Genomic DNA, 22,682 nt, shown 5'->3' with positions numbered 1-22,682 from the left:
TTCCCCCTGGCCCAGTCATATCCTGGATATGAGGGTCACATTCCTTCACCCTAAAGCAAGGTTCACCCAAAAGGGGAAGCTCCGCTTGCTTGCTTTCTCCCCCCCCCCTTCCGCTGCCACATTTGGCACCTTTCTGGGGGGAGCGGATACCTGTCAAAACCCGGAATAGGCTTCCACTTCCATGTGCGAACGCCACATCATTGTGCGGTGATCTATGAAACCTATTGGCCCCTCCAACCCTCCCCCCCGCTGCCTTCTGGGAGACTCACAGGTCCCAGAAGTCAGTGGGACCATTCAGAAAGAGCAGCGCGACTCACACAAGGCTTCACACAAGGATCAGCTTGGGGTGTCGGCATTGTGCGCTCCCAGGTCCTTATATTAAAAGTCAGCAGTTACAGTATTTGTAACTGCTGACTTTTAATTTTTTTCCCCCCAAGCTGGAACTCCTCTTTAAGTTAATTTACTGATTGTTTAGTTCTTAATACATTTTTCTATTAAAAACATCTGCCTGGACTGGACGTCTACTCTTGAAGCATCTCATCTGTGGAAGAAAAGCGCACATGTGGCCATGGGAAAAATTATAAGGAAGATTACAAACATAGGAAGTACTTCCCTACTTTTTTAAGCTAGAATTCTAACAGGTATTTGGGAAAGGTGAAGCCCCACCTTCTGAACCCTATAATCCTCTTCCTCAACCATTAAAGTATAACTAAGGGCAAAACTTTTTTTTTTTTTAGTTTTGATTGAGTAGAGAGAGATTAGAACATCTGTCAGTTTTTATTGCGGTCTGTGCCCCCATTAGGGAAATTTACCCTCTCTATTTGTCCTGTTTACCATTTTCATTGAAAGTAAAAGTAAAAGAAATTTCCAGATTTTTGGTTTTCCCCACAAAAGTAATAGAAGAAAAATCTTCCAATGGGGACACTGGTTCTGGTGACCCTGTGTTTCCCCAAGAGATTCCCTTAATTACCAGGGATTCCTTCCCACTTCCTGTTTTGGCTTTGGAACAGGAAGTGAAGGTTATTTTCTCCAATGGAACACAAATGACAAAGCTTACGGGGGGTTATAACCCTCCCTTACTCTATTCAAAATGAAGAAAGCTATATAACTTGTAGGAAGATGTTTTTTTTTTCCTGCGAGATTAATGAATTAGATAGAATGGGCAGGTTTCCACAGCATAGAGAGCAGGACAGTGGCCTGTGGACAACTGAGACTAATATTAAGGTTGTTTTACCTTGTAAAATGTGAACCTAGGAAAGGTTTTACCCCACCCAAAGCTCTACAAAGCCCCAGGGCTCCAGGACCCAGTTCAGAACTTATTAAAATTCTGAGAAAACAAACAGTTTTTCTCTGCATCATTCTTAATCTCAAGCACCTCATCTGTATAAGAGAATTCCAGGTGACACATACACACCATTCCACCACTGATTCATTATATATTAGAATGAAAAATTATTATGAACAACCTGTTTTTAAATCCAGAGTACATATGTGTACTTATGATTAAAAAAACCTGAAATAAAAAAATATATATTTTTTTTTATCTAAGTAAAATGTTGCATATAAATAATATTTATTGCGTCTGCAAAACAGATGAATCTCTGGGCTGTCTATTTTTAACTGTGTTGAACGGTTGAATAGTTAATGTTCAGAATAAACACACAGCTGAATGAGTCAGAGCAGCAGTATGTCCTCCCCCTCCAATTAAAGTGGTTCTAAAAGGCTGAAGGTTTTTTACCTTAAAGGATAAGTTCACCTTTTAATGTGGTTGTAAACTTTTTTACACCACTTGTACCTACAGGTAAGCCTATAATAAGGCTTACCTGTAGGTACTGGGAATATCTCCTAAACTTGCACCGTGTAGGAGATATTCAAAGTGCATGCAGCTGATGGCATCAGCGGCGCATGCGCTCTGAAGGTTCGGCTTACTGCATTGAACCTTCAGAGCCTGTGCCATATGCGGGAGTGACGTCATTGCGGCTCTGGCCAACCGGAGCCCGCAGAACCCAGTAGAATCTGTCTCAGCGGTGAGCGGGCACTGCTGGAAGGGCTTCGTTCTAAGGTAAGTATTTCATAATGGGCTAGTATGCGATGCATACTATGCAAACTAGCTCATTATACCGTAGTCATATGTTTTTTTTTTTCTTCCGGGGTTTACAACCTCTTTAACAAAAAATAATAAATGTACATTTTTTTTTTTTTTTTGCAGGTAAAAAGAAATGTGCATTTATTTAGTTGTTGTTTCTGGAACCTCTACAGCATTGCACCAGTGATCAGCAGATCACTGGTGCCATGCAGGTCTCCTGCAAACCTGTCAGTGTATCTGTGTGCCCGTATGGGCAGGCAGATACAATCTGACAAGAAGAGAGAATGAACAACCACGTCGCTCCACAGCGCCATGGTAGTTCATTGAAAATTACAAGCCAACAGCCGCAAAGGCTGCCAGACCGTCGTTTTTCATTCACAGGAGACTGTGAATGATGACATAGCTGGGGGGGAAGAAGATCCCCGCTAGCTGTCAGATCAGGGAATCAGGGAGATGTGGCGGCCGGCCCATTCGTAACATGTTACACCCTGAATATGGGTGTAACATGTTACGAAAGGTAAATTTATCCTTTAATGCATTCTCTATATTAAGGTAAATAACCTTCAGTGTGCCCCTCCCGCCCAGCCTACCCTATACTTCCCTGAGCCCGATCTTGATCCAGCAATGTGCAGGAGAGCAGCGTCTTTCTCTGCTCTCTCTCTTCTCATTGGCTCAGATACAGCAATGTGTAAAGACAGCCGTTACAATACTTTTGACAATGTAGTGTTTGTATATATGTATATATATATATATATATATATATATATATATATATATATATATATATATATATATATATACCTTTAAAATAATATATACAGTGGCTTGCGAAAGTATTCGGCCACCTTGAACTTTGCGACCTTTTGCCACATTTCAGGCTTCAAACTTAAAGATATAAAACTGTAATTTTTTGAGAAGAATCAACAACAAGTTGGACACAATCATGAAGTGGAACGAAATTTATTGGATATTTCAAACTTTGTTAACAAATAAAAAACTGAAAAATTGGGCGTGCAAAATTATTCAGCCCCTTTACTTTCAGTGCAGCAAACTCTCTCCTGAAGTTCAGTGAGGATCTCTGAATGATCCAATGTTGACCTAAATGACTAATGATGATAAATAGAATCCACCTGTGTGTAATCAAGTCTCCGTATAAATGCACCTGCACTGTGATAGTCTCAGAGGTCCGTTTAAAGCACAGAGAGCATCATGAAGAACAAGGAACACACCAAGCAGGCACGAGAGACTGTTGTGGAGAAGTTTAAAGCCGGATTTGGATACAAAAAGATTTCATAAGCTTTAAACATCCCAAGGAGCACTGTGCAAGCGATAATATTGAAATGGAAGGAGTATCAGACCACTGCAAATCTACGAAGACCTGGCCTTCCCTCTGAACTTTCAGCTCATACAAGGAGAAGACTGATCAGAGATGCAGCCAAGAGGCCCATGATCACTCTGGAGGAACTGCAGAGATGTACAGCTGAGGTGGGAGACTCTGTCCATAGGACAACAATCAGTCGTATACTGCACAAATCTGGCCTTTATGGAAGAGTGGCAAGAAGAAAGCAATTTCTTAAAGATATCCAAAAAAAAGTGTCGTTTAAAGTTTGCCAAAAGCCACCTGGGAGACACACCAAACATGTGGAAGAAGGTGCTCTGGTCAGATGAAACCAAAATTGAACTTTTTGGCAACAATGCAAAACGTTTTGTTTGGCGTAAAAGCAACACAGCTCATCACCCTGAACACACCATCCCCACTGTCAAACATGGTGGTGGCAGCATCATGGTTTGGGCCTGCTTTTCTTCAGCAGGGACAGGGAAGATAGTTAAAATTGATGGGAAGATGGATGGAGCCAAATACAGGACCATTCTGGAAGAAAATCTGATGGAGTCTGCAAAAGACCTGAGACTGGGACGGAGATTTGTCTTCCAACAAGACAATGATCCAAAACATAAAGCAAAGTCTACAATGGAATGGTTCACAAATAAAAATATCCAGGTGTTAGAATGGCCAAGTCAAAGTCCAGACCTGAATCCAATCGAGAATCTGTGGAAAGAACTGAAAACTACTGTTCACAAACGCTCTCCATCCAACCTCACTGAGCTCGAGCTGTTTTGCAAGGAGGAATGGGCAAAAATTTCAGTCTCTCGATGTGCAAAACTGATAGAGACATACCCCAAGCGACTTACAGCTGTAATCGCAGCAAAAGGTGGTGCTACAAAGTATTAACTTAAGGGGGCTAAATAATTTTGCACGCCCAAATTTTCAGCTTTTTATTTGTTAAAAAAGTTTGAAATATCCAATAAATTTCCTTCCACTTCATGATTGTGTCCCACTTGTTGTTGATTCTTCACAAAAAATTACAGTTTTATATCTTTATGTTTGAAGCCTGAAATGTGGCAAAAGGTCGAAAAGTTCAAGGGGGCCGAATACTTTCGCAAGGCACTGTATATATATATATATATATATATATATATATATATATATATATATATATATATCTCACAAAAGTGAGTACACCCCTCACATTTTTGTAAATATTTTATTATACCTTTTCATGTGACAACACTGAAGAAATTACACTTTGCTACAATATAAAGTAGTGAGTGTACAGCTTGTATAACAGTGTAAATTTGCTGTCCCCTCAAAATAACTCCACACACAGCCATTAATGTCTAAACCGCTGGCAACAAAAGTGAGTACACCCCTAAGCGAAAATGTTTGAATTGGGCCCAAAGTGACAATATTTTGTGTGGCCACCATTATTTTCCAGCTCTTCCTTAACCCTCTTGGGCATGGAGTTCACCAGAGCTTCACAGGTTGCCATTGGAGTCCTCTTCCACTCTTCCATGATGACATCACAGAGCTGGTGGATGTTAGAGACGTTGCGCTCCTCCAACTTCCATTTGAGGATGCCCCACAGATGCTCAATAGGGTTTAAGTCTGGAGACATGCTTGGCCAGTCCATCACCTTTATCCTAAGCTTCTTTAGCAAGGCAGTGAGACAGTGAGAGCGATAACACCAAATTCAACACACCTGAGACCTTGTAACACTAACAAGTCACATGGCACCGGGGAGGAAAATGGTTAATTTGGCCCAATTTTAACATTTTAGTTAGGGGTGTATTCACTTTTGTTGCCAGCGGTTTAGACATTAATGGCTGTGTGTTGAGTAATTTTGAGGGGGACAGCAAATTTACACTGTTATACAATCTGTACACTCAGTACTTTACATTGTAGCAAAGTGTCATTTCTTCAGTGTTGTCACATGAAAAGATATAATAAAATATTTACAAAAATGTGAGGGGTGTACTCACTTATGTGACATACTGTGTATATATATATATATATATATATATATATATATATATATATATATATATATATGCACACATACTGTATATACCTTTAAGAATGTGTTTCTCTGAACACTTATTTGCAAGTACAGATTTCACTTGAAGGTAAAGACTAATATAGTCGCATTGCCTAAAAAATACAGTCATTTCCTATAAAACAACTGTCCCTCCCCTGCTCCTGTACCTGTAATCTATGCCCTGGTAAGCAAATAGGAGTGGGTGTGTAGTCTAGTGAAATCAATTTATTCATTTAGGCAGAAATGAACAATAAAGCTGCCTGGGCCCCCCTGTTTAGCTGATGAGGCCTGAGCCCAGTATAACAGGACCAGTTGTACTGCCTTATCAGCGGCCCTGGTGACCACAGCCAATCACAGTGAACACATGATCTGGAAATCCATGTTAGGTCCTACTTAAAGGCCTGCCAAGAAGTGGCAGGAGGGGGTTAAGACCTCTAGCCTATGTATAGCCGGCAATCTCCTAAGGTGCAGCATTATTGCTGCTGTGATACAATTAGAAGCCTTTATTTAATTTCTGAGGAAAAAAAATGAGCAATGAATATAAATGATACAGAAATACCAAAAAATGTTCTGCTGAAATTCCAGGAAAGCGTAATTAAGTCTAAAGAGGGTAAATGGGACTTGTCAGCAGAATCCGCCACACCACTATTATTAGCTGCTTAAGTGCAGCGTGGGGAAATAAAATCAAATGTTTACATCATAGGACAGGACAGAGCTAAGTTACACATCATTACCAATATCGGTGACCTTGTGCGGGATATTTGGATAAAGTGACCCCTGTTCTGAACAGGCATAAAGCCCAACTCCAGTTTGGGCAAACAAATCCAAATGGTCAGCCCCGGCATTGGGTAAAAATAAAAAAAAGTCAGCTCCGTCTCCTATACTCATTAGATCTCTTTCACTGTCCCCCAAACTCCCACTGCTCCAGCGCTGTAGCACTATTACTGTTCGAGGTTGAGCAATGTCTCCAGAGTAGTGATCAACCGATATAATTTTTTCATTGCCAATACCGTTATTTTGGTCATAGCATATCGGTATCGGCCGGTATCTGCCGATATTTTCGGACATTTAAAAAAAAAATCTTTTCTTTGACAGGTACTCTTGTGGAGGGATCTGGGGGTCTAAAAGACCCCAAACCCCTCCCCTGCACTTAAAAGCATTCAAAACGCCAAGTTTGGCTGTTTTGAATGCTGTCATTTTTTTTAATTTGGCGTCGAGTACCCGGAAGTGATGTCATGTCATCACTTCCGGGTTTTTACATGAAGACCCGATCAGAGCCGAATGCGGCTTTGATCGGGTCTTCGACGGCCGTGCAGGTAGGATGCCTGGGTCTTTCAGTGGGACGGGAGACCTGGGCGAGCTGCGGAAGGTGGCAGGGGGGGGGACGTCCCCTCCCGCTCCTTGTAATGAGAGCCGAGCGGCTTCTCAGCCGCATCGGTTGTGATTAAAAGACAGCCGACCATCGGCTATGGACGCCGATACCGGGGTGATGCCTCTAGCTGCAGGCATCACTCCGGTACAAGCACTTTTCCTGAAATATCGGCAATATCGGTAACCTCAGGGGCCGATTCCGATATATCGGGGAAAGTGCAGATCGGCCCTCGATATATCGTCTTTACCGATAATTGGTCGATCCCTAGTCCAGAGTCATTCAATTCACGTCCCATAAGCCCAGAACACCAAGGCTACAACTCGGCCCAGGAGAATGATTCGACATTTAGGATCAGCCAACGTCCGGAGGAAGAAGAGCGTGAAGAAGACTTGTAACATCACCGGACCCGAATGAAGACACCTGAAAAAAAAGGTATGTATAAAGCATTAAAGACTGTGGGGGTGCTCCAGACAGGAGAGCCCCCCCCCTACAGAGAATATGCCATCTAAAAGTGGTAATATTTTATAATTATGCACTCCCCAAAGTTTTCATTTTGAATGCAATGGGGCTGATTTACTAAAGAAGCTGAGGACCTTCACAAGATAAACTGGGTGAATTTTCACTTCAATTATTGACTTCAGTTTTTGCATACGCCAAACCACATGGTACCGCAGAACCATGCTGTGCAGTGCATTTTTGGAAAAGAGTCAGGGACTTCTTTTCCGCGATTCTCATGTGCATGGCAGCCTATTGAGACGAATAGAGTGCCCTACATGCGATGCACAGGAAAGAGCCTAAAATGCACATGCACACAGGGCCGCTGGTAGTGGGGGACCACCAGTCATCCTGTAGGGGGCCCGGGCACACAGGGGGGCCCAAACTGCATGGGGAATCGGTGCAGTCAGGCGGAGGGGCAATTACAGAAGGATGCCCTGCGCAGCTCTCTGCAGCAGCTGAAAGCCAGTTCCCCCCCCCCTCCCGCCAGCTTTCAGCTGCTGCAGGGAGAGACATAGACACAGGGGAATCGTTCTTGTAATTGCTTCCCTGGCACTGATCCCCCTCCCTGTTCTGCCTGCTTCTGATCCCCCCACCTGCCTGTGTGCCCCAATGTCACTGTGATGCCCCACCCCCTCCCATGGCGCTGCCGGCTTCCCTGTCCTGCAAAACAAAACAAAAGAATAATTAAACATTGTAGTAAATATTTTTTTAAAATTGTAATATAAAATAATTTAAACTTTTTATTAATATTTAAAAAAAATATATAATTTTTCTTTAAATATAAACAATTAAAAAAGGGCTAATTCACACCGGTTCTCTGATATATTTGTGTCCGCTAATAATGATTTTAGTGTATTTTTATTGATAGTAATGTCTGGATATATTCGAGGGGGGCCCTGATGAACAGCAGCTCTGCATGCACACAGTAGTGTGAACCAAACCTTAGGAATTACAATGCTGCTTTATGTAAGGTTTTAAAGTTGAAGTTTAATCTGTTTTTGCTTTTCTTTCCCCTACCCTCAACATGCTAATAACAATTTTAAACTAAGCCTTCTGTTTTCATTATTTCCCTTATTGTAGACATTAATGTCATTCCTTTGGGCTCTATGCGTCTCTATGCAATGCAGGCAGATTATGGCTGGTGGGGCTTTCATGGTGCTTCCTGAAAATATCACAGTACCCTGCTTTAGTACTTTATTGGCATTTGTTTGGTTATTTAGTAACCAAGCCATCACACTCACAAGGGATATTGCATCATAATATTTGTTCCTCTTTTCTTTTATGTGTAGCACCCTCCTAGTATAGAGAAGGCTGTTAGGTAAATTTTGTTACCTCCACTGTAAGAGTGGAGCCAGGGCTGATTCTTTAGGTTTGCTCAGTGATTTACAGGTTGCTGCTCTGTTACTTTCATCTGTCTTCGATTCTAGAATCAAAGTGGGAGGAAGGATGGGACATGCAGTCTGAATATTTATGGCACTTTAGCCAATCCTTGGGGAGGTGTGTCCAGTAGGTGGTGAGAGAGCCCATAAATAGTCTGAGACATGGGGAATAATACTGGGCAAAGAACATGGAATAGGCTGCATCCCATGGATGTTGTGGTGTAATTGGGGAAATGGAAGTTACAATTGGAGGTTATATAAAAAACGTCAAAGTAAGTCCTTGATAATGTTCCTGTGCTGGCTCCTTTAAACGCCTGCTCAGTGTTCAAGCAAGAAGGGGCTTGTGGGTTACTGGAGAGGAAACACAAGCACCATCTGAGTGTAGCACATCAAGTAATTTATTAACAAAGGTATGCAGGTACTCACAATGAGATATGAGTTGAAGCAAGTATAGCACTGTGAAGCATTTCCCCATGTGGGAAAGGATGTATCAGATGGCTGTCAGTACTGTCGTGGAAATTAATAGGGCTTGGAGCATAGAAACCCGATCAGTGCACTGAAGATTAATACGGACCAAACGCCATTAATAGCTTGTACTGAACAGTACAAATGTACCGCTCTTTTGTATAAGGTTATACAAGCGCTCGGCAGCAAAGAAATGAACAGACATGCTTGCTGTAGTCAATTCAATGCCATCCCTGTGAGTGACTGTCCCATCCAGGGCAGAACAGGTTTATTTAACAAAAGGGGGTTACAGGGAGTGGCTTCAAAACCACCAATCACAGAACATGTATACATTCAAAAAGTACAATGGAACTGTGGAGTAGATGCCCATGAATAGACACGACTGAACAAAGGGGCTCCCAACTGCCACAAGGAACAAAGCACATGGCTTTTCATTGTTCATTCATGTCAATCCATAAACATGGACCCATTACCTGTTAGTGGATCTCATCAAACATGATTCATATAAACCATGTTTAATAGTGACCATTCTATTTGTTCCAGTTGATGAGGCTTTATCTGTATAAACAATAGCAGCAGTGTTTCAGTCATACGGATCAAATATGACTAAAAGATGCCATCCATTAATCTTGGTAAAATGATAAGATTTCCATATCACAAACATATCTCACCAGTACGGGGCCCCGAATGGCAGGTATACATCTGTGCGATGCACTCTCTTTGCTACAAGTATTGTGCCATCTCATCTTAATGGAAGGTTTTCACTAACAAGTCTTTCCGCAAATGACAGTTAAAGCAATATTCGCTGTGAATAGCGATTACCGGTAAAACTGACACTGGGAGACATTATGACTATTTAACTAAAGAAATGTCCACAATCAAATTTTCAACAACAGTACTTCCAATGGTCAGCGGTGAGTCTGCGTGGCTATCCGTGATGTGTACTTCCGGGTGCAGGGGGGACTGCCAAGGCGATGCCTGAAGAAGTAGCGCATGCTCCTCAAACGCTTCGCCTTGGCAACCCCCCTGCACCCGGAAGTACACATCACGGATAGCCACGCGGACTCACCGCTGACCATTTCAAGTACTGACAACCATCGGATACATCCTTGCCATACTGACCCATCCCTTAACACAGGGGGATATGCTTCACAGTGCTATACTTGCTTCAACTCATATCTAATTGTGAGTACCTGTATACCTTTGTTAATAAATTGCTTGATGTGCTACACTCAAATGGCGCTTGGGTTTCCTTTCCATAAATAGTCTGAGGCCTAGGCAGCAAGTGCAGTGTTCCTGGGTCCAGCCCTGCAGGAGGAGACCTCTGTGCAGGGTCTCTGCCCCTAATGCAGGATCCAAGAGGAAGTCTTCAGGAAAACACAGAGGTTCCAGCTAAGCTTAGCTGGGAAGCCAACTTGCAAATCCATGTCAATTTGGATCTGGAGAATGCTCATTAGAGAGAACCAGAAGGAAGTTTGGTGGGAAAGAGTCCAGCTGTCCTATGGTGGTGTAAATCTTCATCTCCCTCACTAGGAAGAGCCTGGTGGATATTGGCAGGAGGCAACTGATGATCCTGTGCCTAATTAATTAACTAGCCTTATTGCTAAGAAGTTAGTGACTGTGTGTAGCTGCTAAACTCTGGAAGGAGTACTGGTCACTATCATCACAGAGATCCTGGGGCTTTCCTTTTCGTACTGTGCAGCCAGAAAGTGAGGAGTCCCCAAGGTTTTAAATTCTACAGTTTTCTGGGGTATTTCATGCGTCCTCTCCCTATCCCAGTTCACCGTTCCCAATAAAAAAAAAAACAAAACAAAAAGAAACCCTCTAGAACAGGGGTCTTCAAACTATGGCCCTCCAGTTGTTCAGAAACTACAATTCCCATCATGCCTGGTCATGACTGTGAATGTCAGAGTTCTACAATGCCTCGTGGGATGTGTAGCTCCACAACAACTGGAGGGCCAGAGTTCGAGGATCCCTGCTCTAGACTGTTCTCTGAAGCCAATGGAATACTTGGTAACCTGGCTGTGTGTGCTCTAAGTGGGGGAATGAGACTGCATTAACCAGTGGTTCCTACAGGGGTGCCCTACATATGCAGAAAGGGATATTGTAGATATGTAATAAATACAGGTGCTGCTATTGCTGACTCCCCTTTGAAAATGCTAGTTGCCTGGTCCCTCTCTGTAATTCTTTCCGAGGCAGTGACCCAATTACAAGCTACAATGAGATGAATTACACCTACTTCTATGGTCTTGATTTAGAGCTCTTTATCATCAGTCCTGGCACATGTGTCCCATCATCAACCCCCTAAAACTGTTGACTTCATAGAGGGGGGCCGTTAGGCACTGCACAAATCATGTGTTTGTGTAGGAATCTGGGAGTTCAGTACAAATAGGTAAGAATTTATTACATCAATAGATTCATTTACCTTGCTTTGCTGGAATTGCCCTTTAACACCGGCAGACACATGTTTGGTCCGCAGTCTTGTCTGAACGAATGGCACCTGTATCCTGTTTTTGGCAGATCGCATATTCGATGGGTGTGCTCCAGTTTCACAACTGCACATTCTTAATGAACCCTGAAACCTTGTGGGTAATGCTATCAGACTGGATGGTTTTTAGTCATATTGCTGAAGTGCACTTCTAGAAATATTACCAAGATAACTGATAATAAATGCATGTTTTCTTGACTTGGTGCCTTTCCTTCTATCCCTTTATATTTTCTATCCCTGGGCTGACTAATTTTGGGCATTTAATATATTTGGCAAATATACCTTTGTATCAGACAGCACAGTGGGTTCAAGGGAACCTAGACTCCAGAGGGGGCCTGCTCCTATCCATGCGTCCGGCCCCCTAATATACATGCAGGGCGCCGGACGCATGGATTCCAATTGAAGCATGTGATTAGAGCCAGAGGCTCTAATAGGCTTCAAAAAAGGGTGGGCTCGGCGCGCAGAGCACTGCACCCTGAGCCCACCCAGTTGTATGACTATAGCGAATTAATATTTGCTATTATGCCACTGATTCTCCTCCCAGCCAATCAATAAGTGGGTCGTGAGACCCCTTTCCTGATTGGCTGAAAAGAGAAGTGATTTTACTGGCCATTGGCCAGAAAGTGGGAGGAAATGTACAGCAGACACCGGAAGAGACTCACAGCCACTCGGGGAAGGAGGAGGTAAGGATGCTGGCTGTCCGGCTGGGCAGCCGTTCTTTCCGGTGGGGGGGGGGTTGATAGATTTGACTGCTGGCTGGCTGTCCCGCGGGGGTGGTGGTGCTGATTTTGCCGCCCCTCCCCCAAATTATCATGCACCAGCCGCCACTGCTAGACGCTATATAAAGGAATTGGCCATACGCATTACAGTCTGACATGGTTAAAGCCCGTCTCCAAGAAACATGAAAATACTTTCTTGCAGTGGGGCTACGCTTTCACTGCAATGTTAACTGCTCCTTTGGGTCTAGGGAGCATGGAAAAGTAGATTTACTTACCCGATCCTCTAGTCCTCCACTCCCGCCAGTTCCAACAGCAGGCCTGGGACAGGGGGTGGGCAGAAACGGCGGATGCCCTGGGTGCAGCATGAATTGTAGGGATGGGGGTGCTGCTAGTTCCTTCTACTATAAGGCTGACAAGATTAGTGACAGCGGCATCACTACTTGCCCTGGGCACTGGATAATCTTGTCCCAGCACTGTCCCACAGTGCCTTCTCCCCTACTCTATAGTGTTCTAAGGTTCTGACATCTTTAAGACTGATGAAAGGGCCATAGCTCTGCTCTGGAAATCCTGGAAACAATGCTGTCACTGGGACAGAAAATTAGAGGTAATCCCTTCAATCCAGTCCTGTACAGCAGTAGAAAGTTCCTTACCCTCCCTTCTCCCATCCTAAACAAAAGTAGCTGCAGGAGATGCATTTTAAATGGACCTTTTCATGTGAGAATCATGAAGGTTGCCATTTCTGAACGCTTTCTTTTGTTAATTATAGAGCATTGCCTATCATGCTGCTTTGGCTCTACAGCAGGAATAAGGAATTCTGATACAACTCTGACATTCTATTGCTGTCAGGGCAGCCTGGCTCTATGACTCAAAATTACTAGACTTAGTCAGACACAGTCAGGAAACTAGCATTATTTTCAGGAAGCCACTCTGACAAGCCCTCAGTTCTCTTTTGACAATGACATTTTAAATCAGTGGTCTCCAAACTGTGGCCCAGTGACCAGATATGTCCCTTTGCTTGCCTTTATCCATCCCTTGAGGCATTATTCCTGCCACTAATACAAGGCACGATTTCCCCCTCTGACACCAACAGTGGGGCACTATTCCTCCCACTGACACCAATGATGGGCCTCTATTCATCCCCCTGATGCCAATGATGGGGCACTATGCTTCCCACTGATACCAGTGTTGGACCCCTAGTCCTTCCACTGATACCAATGATGGGGCACTATTCCTTCCACTGAAACCAATGATGGGGCACTATTCCTCCCACTGATACCAGTGATGGGGTACTATTCCTCCCACTGACACCAGTGATGGGGCACTATTCCTCCAACTGACACCAATGATGGGGCACTATTTCTCCCACTGATGCCAATGATGGGCTTCTATTCCTTCCACTGATACCAATGATTGGGCACTATTCCTCCCACTGATACCAATAATGAGGCACTATTCCTCCCACTGACAACAATGATGGGGCACTATTCCACCCAATGATACCAAGGATGGGGACACTATTCCTCCCACTTACACCAATGATGGGACACTATTCCTCTGACTGATGCCAATGACGGGGCACTATTCCTCCCACTGATACCAGTGATGGGCCCCTATTTCTTCCACTGATACCAATGATGGGGCACTATTCATTCCACTGATACCAATAATGAGGCACTATTCCTCCCACTGACAACAATGATGGGGCACTATTCCTCCCAATGATACCAAGGATGGGGACCCTATTCCTCCCACTGACACCAATGATGGGGCAATATTCCTCCCAATGATACAAAGGATGGGGCACTATTCCTCCCCTTAATACCAATCATAGGGCACTATTCCTTCCACTTATACCAATCATGGGGCACTATTCCTCCCACTGATACCAATCATGGGGCACTATTCCTTTCACTGATACAAATCATGGGGCACAATTCCACATGGACATGGCCACAGTCTGCCCCTCAAAGTCTGAAGAACAGTAAACTGGTGTTTTGCTTGGAAAGTTTGGAGACCTCTGCTTTAAAATAACCCATATATTGTTTTGGAACACATTTAAAGCAAAAAATAAGAAGGTACAGCTCTTTATATCCACATATGAGTTAAATCTCAACCAATCCAGTAACCATGCCAACGCGTTTTGGATGCCTTGTCCTTTTTCAAGCAGTGCATCTGATATTCATTGCGGTAGTTTTTCACATTTGTGCTTAGTGAGGTTTAACTTATATACAGATATTTAGTGCTGAGCTTTCCAATTTTCTACATGAGTGGTGGTAAAGCCACCCAAGCACCTGCTCTTGAAAGAGAAACATGGGAACAAATAAGTTATTCATAATCGTGCTAAAACCTTTTATGCAAACCAACCCATAAAAAAAAACTGTTTTGTCAAAAAAGTAATGTCAAGTGCCTCTCAAAGCATAATTCTAAAACCTATTTCCCACCTCTCCATGTGTGTCCTTTGTGTTTTCTCTGGTCTGTCCAACTGTCTGTCTGTCCAGGTGGAGAAGCCGAGCGTTCAGCCCTCCAAACCAAAAAAGACCCCCCCAAGCCATAAACCTGTGAAAAAGGCCAAAGACAAGCAGCTGACCCCGGGACGAGCCTCCAAGAAGAAGGTTGGCGAGACCACCCCCTCCGCTAAACCGGATGACAAGGAGAAGAGCAAAGAGATCAATAATAAGCTGGCCGAAGCAAAAGAGTAATTTAATAGCACTTACTTCTACTACTACTACTACTACCGTTTTATTTTTCTTACCGAGGCCACAGAATATGTTGGAGATTGCTTATGCTTTGATTGTATTCTAGAGTTCTCGTTCCTCTCTCTCTTTCTCTCTATCTTTCTCCCCGTCTTCACTCGGTTGCCCGCACTTTTTCCGACACTGACCCGTTCTAAAGGTTTTATTTGTCGTACGATCAAGATGTGAGAATGGTCAATTCTATATGTGCTCACGGTGCTACAAATCAGAATGTATCGTTCCACGTGACGATTCGCCTTCCCCGTCATGTTCCTAAACTCCCGTGTGTGGTAACTTGGTGTAACATGTACTCAGTGGTTGAAAGTTGATAGTTGATAGCGTATATGTAGTAGGACCGGGGGGGGGGGGGGGGGGTGAACGAGGGTCTAATATGATAAAAGAAGTGGGGGTTTGGTGTGGGACCATGTAGGGAATAGCAATTCCCATATGCAGATATTTTATATGTACTAGAGCTATATACACACACATCAAAATATCTATCCAACATTAAATCATGTTTTTACATCTAAAAATGCTTGTGGTCTATGCATAGAGTAGCTCAGTTGTGATGCTAATCTCACCTTTTGAGTATCAACTGATCACTAACAGCTAAAGGGATCTTCATGGTGAAGGCTACACAGCAGTGTTTAAAGCAGAACTCCAATTATTTCACAAAACTAAAAAATAAATAGCTGCTGTCCCTTGCAGTGGATGGTGCTCTCCTTCTGGGTTGGACAGCCAGTACCATTTACTCCCTTTCCTCTGAACCTAGGCTTTCATGGACCAACCCCGGGGGCATGTGACCACACTGGCCTGTGCTAATACTGTAGTGTTGCACTGAACAGTGCTTACAGGTCTTAGGTATCTGAAGTATGGACTACCCAAAGCCTGCCATTAATGGACCGACCAGAAGACCCTTTGAAGAAAGGTATGAATACTTTTTTTTTTTAATGCAGGCTGGAGAAATGGTGGGAGACCTTTAAACATGAAGTTCTACCCCATTCGTCTCAATTCCAGCATTGCTTCATTATGCTGCTGTGTAACTTACACCACTGGGCACCATTGAAGCACAGTTGAGCTACTAAAATGACCAAAGTAGGTTAAGACCTATTCAGATTCCATAATCCAGGTGCTAAATCTATTTTTTCTGTTTTAGATCAGGTAGGGAAGGGTTAGATCCTCTGATGGGTTTTATTGCTGTCTGTGTCTCCACCGAGAGAGGTTCTCCTCACTTCAGTGGCCTCCACTCCAGTGGACATCAAGCCATTGCTGTAAACTGAACTTCCTTTTTACAAGTTCAAGTTCAATCTCTATGTATACTCATGACACCAAAAAACTGTGAATCACTGTCAGCGAGGTCTAGTAAATTTTCCAATAGGTTGTACGGAGAGAAAGGAAATGGGAAGTCCAGCTAACAGCAATGGCACCAAGGACACCAGGGCCAAAAATGAAAGCAAATCTCTCTAGCGCGGAAACAAGATTACAATAAATATTGACAGCAGAAATTTGGCTGAAGTTTCACTCTCAGCCTAGTAACCAATTGCAACCACTGCCAATGGCATCTTTGCTCTTGCACTGTCTTGCTACTAAACCAGAAATTCCCAGAGTCAGGCTGGGTTTACACTTATGCAAACCCACATCCAATTCGCATGACAGGAGAGTGTGACCCGCTCTTAATGGAGCCAGTTCACACATGTCCAGTGCGGCCGCGGTCCACATTGAAAAAGGGTCATGTGCGTCTTCTGGTACGCTTCAGGTCCAAATTCAGGCAAAAATTTGGACCCAATTCGCACCTGAATTGGAGAACTGGGACGCACTGGACCCCCTGCTGTGGGCTGTGGCCACAGCATGTGTGAACCCGGCCTGAATTGGTAATTTATTGGATAGTCGTCAGGCTTGCTATAAAATTTAGAGGCATTAACGTCTAGCATTCATACAAATACATGACAGATTGGGCTAGATACACAATTTGCAGATAAGCTGACCCCCAAGATTTTTTTAGGGTGCCACCCCCCATTGGCTCTTTGTGTAATTCTAGCCATGTGTTATTTTTTAATATGATCTTAATAGTTGGCAAGATCATTTTGCTTTTTATTAATCAGTCAGGAGCATTTTTGAGTGCTCGACTTCAATCAAAAAATTGTGGAAAAAAAATACAATCCTGTTAAAAAAGTTTGTTCAATCGAAATTCAGCTTTTGATTAGCACATCCTAATAGTTGTTAAGAATTAGGATGTACCTAAAAAATGTGGGTCATTCTGACACTTTTTTTCCACTGCGCGCTGTTTGTATTGTATTGCTTAAAGAGTATGTCTGGACAAAGTTTAAAATAAAAATAAAATTTAAAAAGTAAATCTTTGCAATGCATGCATATTCCCTCATGCTTTGCCTCAATGCCAGAAATCCAGTGAGCTCCAAACTCTCTGTTTCAGCTGACAACATGGTGCCTCTACAACATTGAAATCCTATGTAGTTCTGGGAACCCTACATGAGTTCCCTCTGCTAGACCAGGGGTCTCCAAACTTTGTAAATAAGGGGCCAGTTTACTGTCCTTCAGACCTAAGGGGGACTGGATTGTGGACATCGGTAGTAGAACATGTCCCAACATCAGTGGGAATAAACAATGCCCCATGGTTGGTGTCAGTGGGAGGAATAGTGCCCCATGGTTGGAGTCAGTGGGAGGAATAGTGCCCCATGGTTGGAGTCAGTGGGAGGAATATTGCCCCATGGTTGGAGTCAGTGGGAGGAATAGTGCCCCATGGTTGGAGTCAGTGGGAGGAATATTGCCCCATGGCTGGTATCAGTAGGAGCAATTGTGCCCCATCGTTGGTGTCATTGGGAGGAATTGTGCCCCATCATTGGTGTCAGTTAGGGGGGGGAATTATTTCCCATTGTTTGTATCAGTGCATGAAAATAGTGCCCCAGAACTGGATATTAGCAAGCAAAGGGCCACATCTGGCCCCTTGCCACAGTTTTTTAACCACTGTGCTAGACTAGAGAACACCTTCTCCCTTATATCCATTACCTGGAGGGTGTTTCTATGGCCTACCGGAAGAGAACTGGACAGGGCTGACGACACTGCATCTAATTTTAGAGTGGGCAGAGGCAAAGTTATCAGCTCATTACAGGGGTTAGGCACTCAGGGAATTACTGGCAGATCAACAGGAATTTTTTTTACTACTTTCAGCATTTTTTGGGATACAAAATAAGGGGAAATGTGAGTGTTTTGCAGAAATATACCAATATAATTTTTTTGTTCAGACATACTCTTTACGTTGAGTTCTGCAGACTGGTGGTAGATGATCCTGCAAGCTCATTCCAAACTTGCTGTCCCACAATCCAGGCCACTAAAACTGGGACTAGTTTGCAAACATGCCTTATGATATTTCTATTCTGTTTTTATCTGGGTAGGTGGTAGACCTTTCAAACATGTTTGAATGCCTTTTTATTTAGAAAAATGCCTGCCCATTACGCCAATAACAAGCAGGTCAATAGACCTGTTTCCGCCACTGTCTAAGGGTAGAAGGATCACAAATCGTGCTACCTTATGGAAAAAAAAAATCAGATTCTCTTTCTTTCTCCCTGAACATTATAGAAGAACAAAATCTGAGATAACTGAACCTAAAACACATTAAAAAATATGATCCAAAGGTTTTAATCAAGGGCCAACAATTCCTAGAAGCCGTTATAGTTTGTAACAACACGTGTTACTAAAAACAACTTGTGGTTGAATTTTTATTCAGAAATATGCTGCCCCAGGAGCCCAACAAAGGCTACTGGTAAACTGGCTATCTCGCTGCTTCTATTTTTCATAGATAACATAGGCAGTATAGCATAGATTATACACTTTCAGATTGCTTTGAAATATTGGTTTGATGGGGATCTCTTCAAACTTTTGCGAAGTACTTTGTTGAGCCTTTATGAAATCTGTCAGTTTAAGAAAGATTAAAAGAAACACTTTTCAAGCCCATTTATACCAGTCTGGTCAGCTACGGTGCGTTGTGTAGCTCGTTAATGTGCTTAGCATTAGGGCAGTCCATTCATTTGGATGAAATCGTCAAAAGACCACCAGGCAATCATCTTAAAAGTCCAAAATGATTTATTACAGATACCAATGTGACAACAAGAAGATAAAGGGTATCCAATGTGTTTTGGGGGTCAAAAAACCCCTTCATCAGAGGGTATAGGACTCTGTCTATGGATAGGACTATAGGACTAGGGCCTATGGCACAATTATCTCAAGGACGGATAGACCACAACTGCTTTTTCCCGATTTGGAACACTTCACAGGAGTCTTGAGTGAGATATGGCGCTTTTCCACTGCATGGAACCGAACGGTTCGGCTCGCTTTTGTGCTTTCCCACTGCTGGTACCGCATGGTACGGTGTAGGAACGGTTCGGTACGGTACGGCGGCGCTTTTCCACTGCATGGAACCGAACGGTACGGCTCTCAAAAACAGTACCACCTCGATTGTGGTTCCAAGAGGTACCATACCGGGTACCATATCCCACAATCCTTTTCATGCAGTCACTACTAGCCACTGATTGGTCAGAGAATCCCACCCACCCCGTTGTTATCCCACCCACTTAACCGTAGTACTACTTTAGTGGAAAAGCAAACCATACCGTACCATACCGAACCGTTCCAACACCGTACCATGCGGTACCAGCAGTGGAAAAGCAAACCGGGCCAAGCAGGGCCGAGTAGAGCCGAGCCGGTACTTGCAGTGGAAAAGTGCCAATAGAGTGCTATAGAAAACATTGGCTTTTTTTTTTTAAAGCTCTGATAAAGGGGGATTGTTGCTCCCTGCAGCTCGTTGGATACCCTTTATCTTCAAGTTGTCACATTATTATCTGCCGTAAATTACTATGTACCCCTAAGATGGGTGTCTTGCACTTTTTTTGTCGATTTCATTTGCATTTCCCAATTTGTAAGCCAATTGCCCCTGCATTAAGGTAGAGGTACCAAGGTCATCAAGCCCAACCAACACCTTCCACTGGAAAGACAAAAGATCCAAGCCGAGCATCTCACTTACTCATCAACTTCCTTTTGGACATTTATTTGGATGGGCTGCCCAGCGCACCTCAACAGATACAAAAATTGTGCATACAACATTTTTAGCAGCAAACTGCAATGCACATTAGTTGGCAAGAAGTGTTAGGGTGCCATTCTAAACAACCAAATAAACCAGCTTGTGGGTAATATGAGGAACTTGCTGAAAAACAAAGGATGGTAACATGATTATTTAGTCAATTCTGTACACCAATTTTTTAAATTAATAAAGTTTTACAAAGGCGGAGAAGCTTAGGAAACAAAAAAAAAAAAAAAGGTTGGGATACACTTATGATCGAATCTTAATAAATATGATTTAATTTAATTTATGAAAACCACACCTAGCGATACCACAGCCGTACGGAATGCTATGAGAGTTTTTGGGGGGGATTTTGTTTGCTTGCAGAGTTTGCCCAGTTGTGTTAAAGTATATACAGAAAATAACGATGTTGTGTCTATGAGGGTCATTTTAAAAAAGCTTGGCAATGGTTCCCGGCCGTCACATTTGAATGGTTTCCTACATGTACAATGTATTGCTTGCTGGAAAAAAATTATTGCTAAATAATAAAATATAAATTATGTCTTACTTGTTTCCAGGTCCAAGCAAAATTCTTTTTTTTCTTTTTTTATATTGTATTTTGGATGGAAAGGGAAACTGCTATCTAAAAAATGAATTAAAAAAAAAAAAAAAAAACATTTAATGGTAACATTTACATTGTACACAGGTCACTTTTCCATCTCTGCATGGCTGTTTAGATAAAACTGCGCGCTGGCATATTAACTGCATCACAAAATTTTGAACCTGATCGGACACAATGACTTGTTGTTCCCACCACAGTTTCTGGTTATTTGGAATACAATCTCACTTAAAAAATATGTTCACCTTTTTTTTTTTTTAATTCCAGCTCTCCTTTGTACCAATATACTATTAATGTACTTATTTTGCAGAAATAAAATCTTTCTAATTATCTTACACAGCCTTTACCTCAGTATCCTGCTGGCTGTATAAAAAAAAGTCTCCATTAGTTCCTGGACAGACCTTGGGATGTGATACAGTAAAGAATTTACCAGCTGACCTCATTAGCACACACCCTGCATCATCTACCTTCAGGGCCGCTAATAAGGCAGTACAGCCAGCCTTCCTGTACTGGGCCCAGGCCCCATCAGTTCAACAGGGAAGCCGGCTGTACTGCCTTATTGCTGACACCAGTGGATCCAGTGCAGCTGAGGCTGCAAAGAAAGGGACTGATGAATCTATGTCCCCAGTCTCTTTATCTGTCTTAAATGTAAGACTTCAGGGGTCTGTTTAGACCCCTGATATTTCACTAAAGCCCCACCCCCAACAGGGCAGTTAAAAAAAAAAAAAGTAAAAAAAATAAAATAAAAAAAAACTGTAAAATTCTAAAAACTAATTACAAAAAATGAAGGACTTGTTTAAATGTTTCATTATACCTCGCTATTCAGTTGAATGGGCATTTATCGATGAGGGTTTTTCCATTCTCTGCCATGGCTGCGACACATAGCATCGCACCCATGGCATTTTATCAAAAATATAAATTGATATTTTCGGAGGTGGGGGGGGGCCCTCTCAGGTAGGCTGTATGGGACCCCATGATTTCTAACAGTAGCCCTGTCTACCCTCCTACTATAGCACCTACCCACCTCTTATTAGGTGCACATTTTCTAAATGCAATCAGTGAATATTGTTCTCAATATATCCACAGGCAGTAATTGTTCATTTGGCAGAGTGTACAGGAGCTGAGCGATCAGATAACAGTCTATGTAGATAGGGCTGTAGTATTCAAAACAGGAGAAGTATGTCTTGGGTGCTATAAAGTAGGGATAGGGCCGATACCGATACTGATATATTGATCACAACGTATCGGTATCGGCCGATATGGGCCAATATTCTGCACATTCAATTACACATCCAATGCAGAGTGACCAGTGCCCTTATCAATGCAGAGTGACCAGTGCCCACATCAATGCAGAGTGCCCAGTGCCCCATCAATGCAGAGTGACCAGTGCCCCCAACAACGCAGAGTGACCAGTGCCCCCATCCAAAGCAGAGTGACCAGTGCCCTTATCAATGCAGAGTGACCAGTGCCCCCAACCAATGCAGAGTGACCAGTGCCCCCAACCAATGCAGAGTGACCAGTGCCCCCATCAATGCATGGTCACCAATGCCCCCAACAATGCAGAGTGACCAGTGCCCCCAACAATGCAGAGTGACCAGTGCCCCCAACAATGCAGAGTGACCAGAGCCCCCAACCAATGCAGAGTGACTAGTGCCCTTATCAATGCAGAGTGACCAGTGCCCCCATCCAATGCAGAGTGACCAGTGCCCCCATCCAATGCAGAGTGACCAGTGCCCCCATCAATGCAGAGTGACCAGTGCCCCCAACCAATGCAGAGTGACCAGTGCCCCCATCAATGCATGGTGACCAATGCCCCCAACAATTCAGAGTGACCAGTGCCCCATCAATGCAGAGTGACCAGTGCCCCCATCAATGCAGA

The 22,682-nt window shown here is 43.2% G+C and overlaps 1 protein-coding gene across 2 annotated transcripts in view; it reads left to right on the top strand.

The window, feature by feature from the left end:
* Positions 1-15,939, top strand: part of MAP6 (microtubule associated protein 6) — a 112,473-nt gene extending 96,534 nt beyond the window's left edge. For both annotated transcript variants that reach the window (XM_082246660.1, XM_082246661.1), the window contains exon 3: positions 14,880-15,939. In XM_082246660.1, the coding sequence (XP_082102786.1) occupies positions 14,880-15,080 (201 nt within the window). In that variant the 3' untranslated portion in view covers positions 15,081-15,939. The remainder of the gene's footprint in view (positions 1-14,879) is intronic.
* Positions 15,940-22,682: the final 6,743 nt, after the last annotated feature.

Source organism: Pelophylax lessonae (genome assembly GCF_965119305.1).
Source record: "Pelophylax lessonae genome assembly, chromosome: 2".
In the NCBI taxonomy this organism is placed as follows: domain Eukaryota; kingdom Metazoa; phylum Chordata; class Amphibia; order Anura; family Ranidae; genus Pelophylax; species Pelophylax lessonae.
The sequence above is the reverse complement of the archived record's forward strand: the minus strand, read 5'-3'. Positions and strand labels throughout refer to the sequence as shown.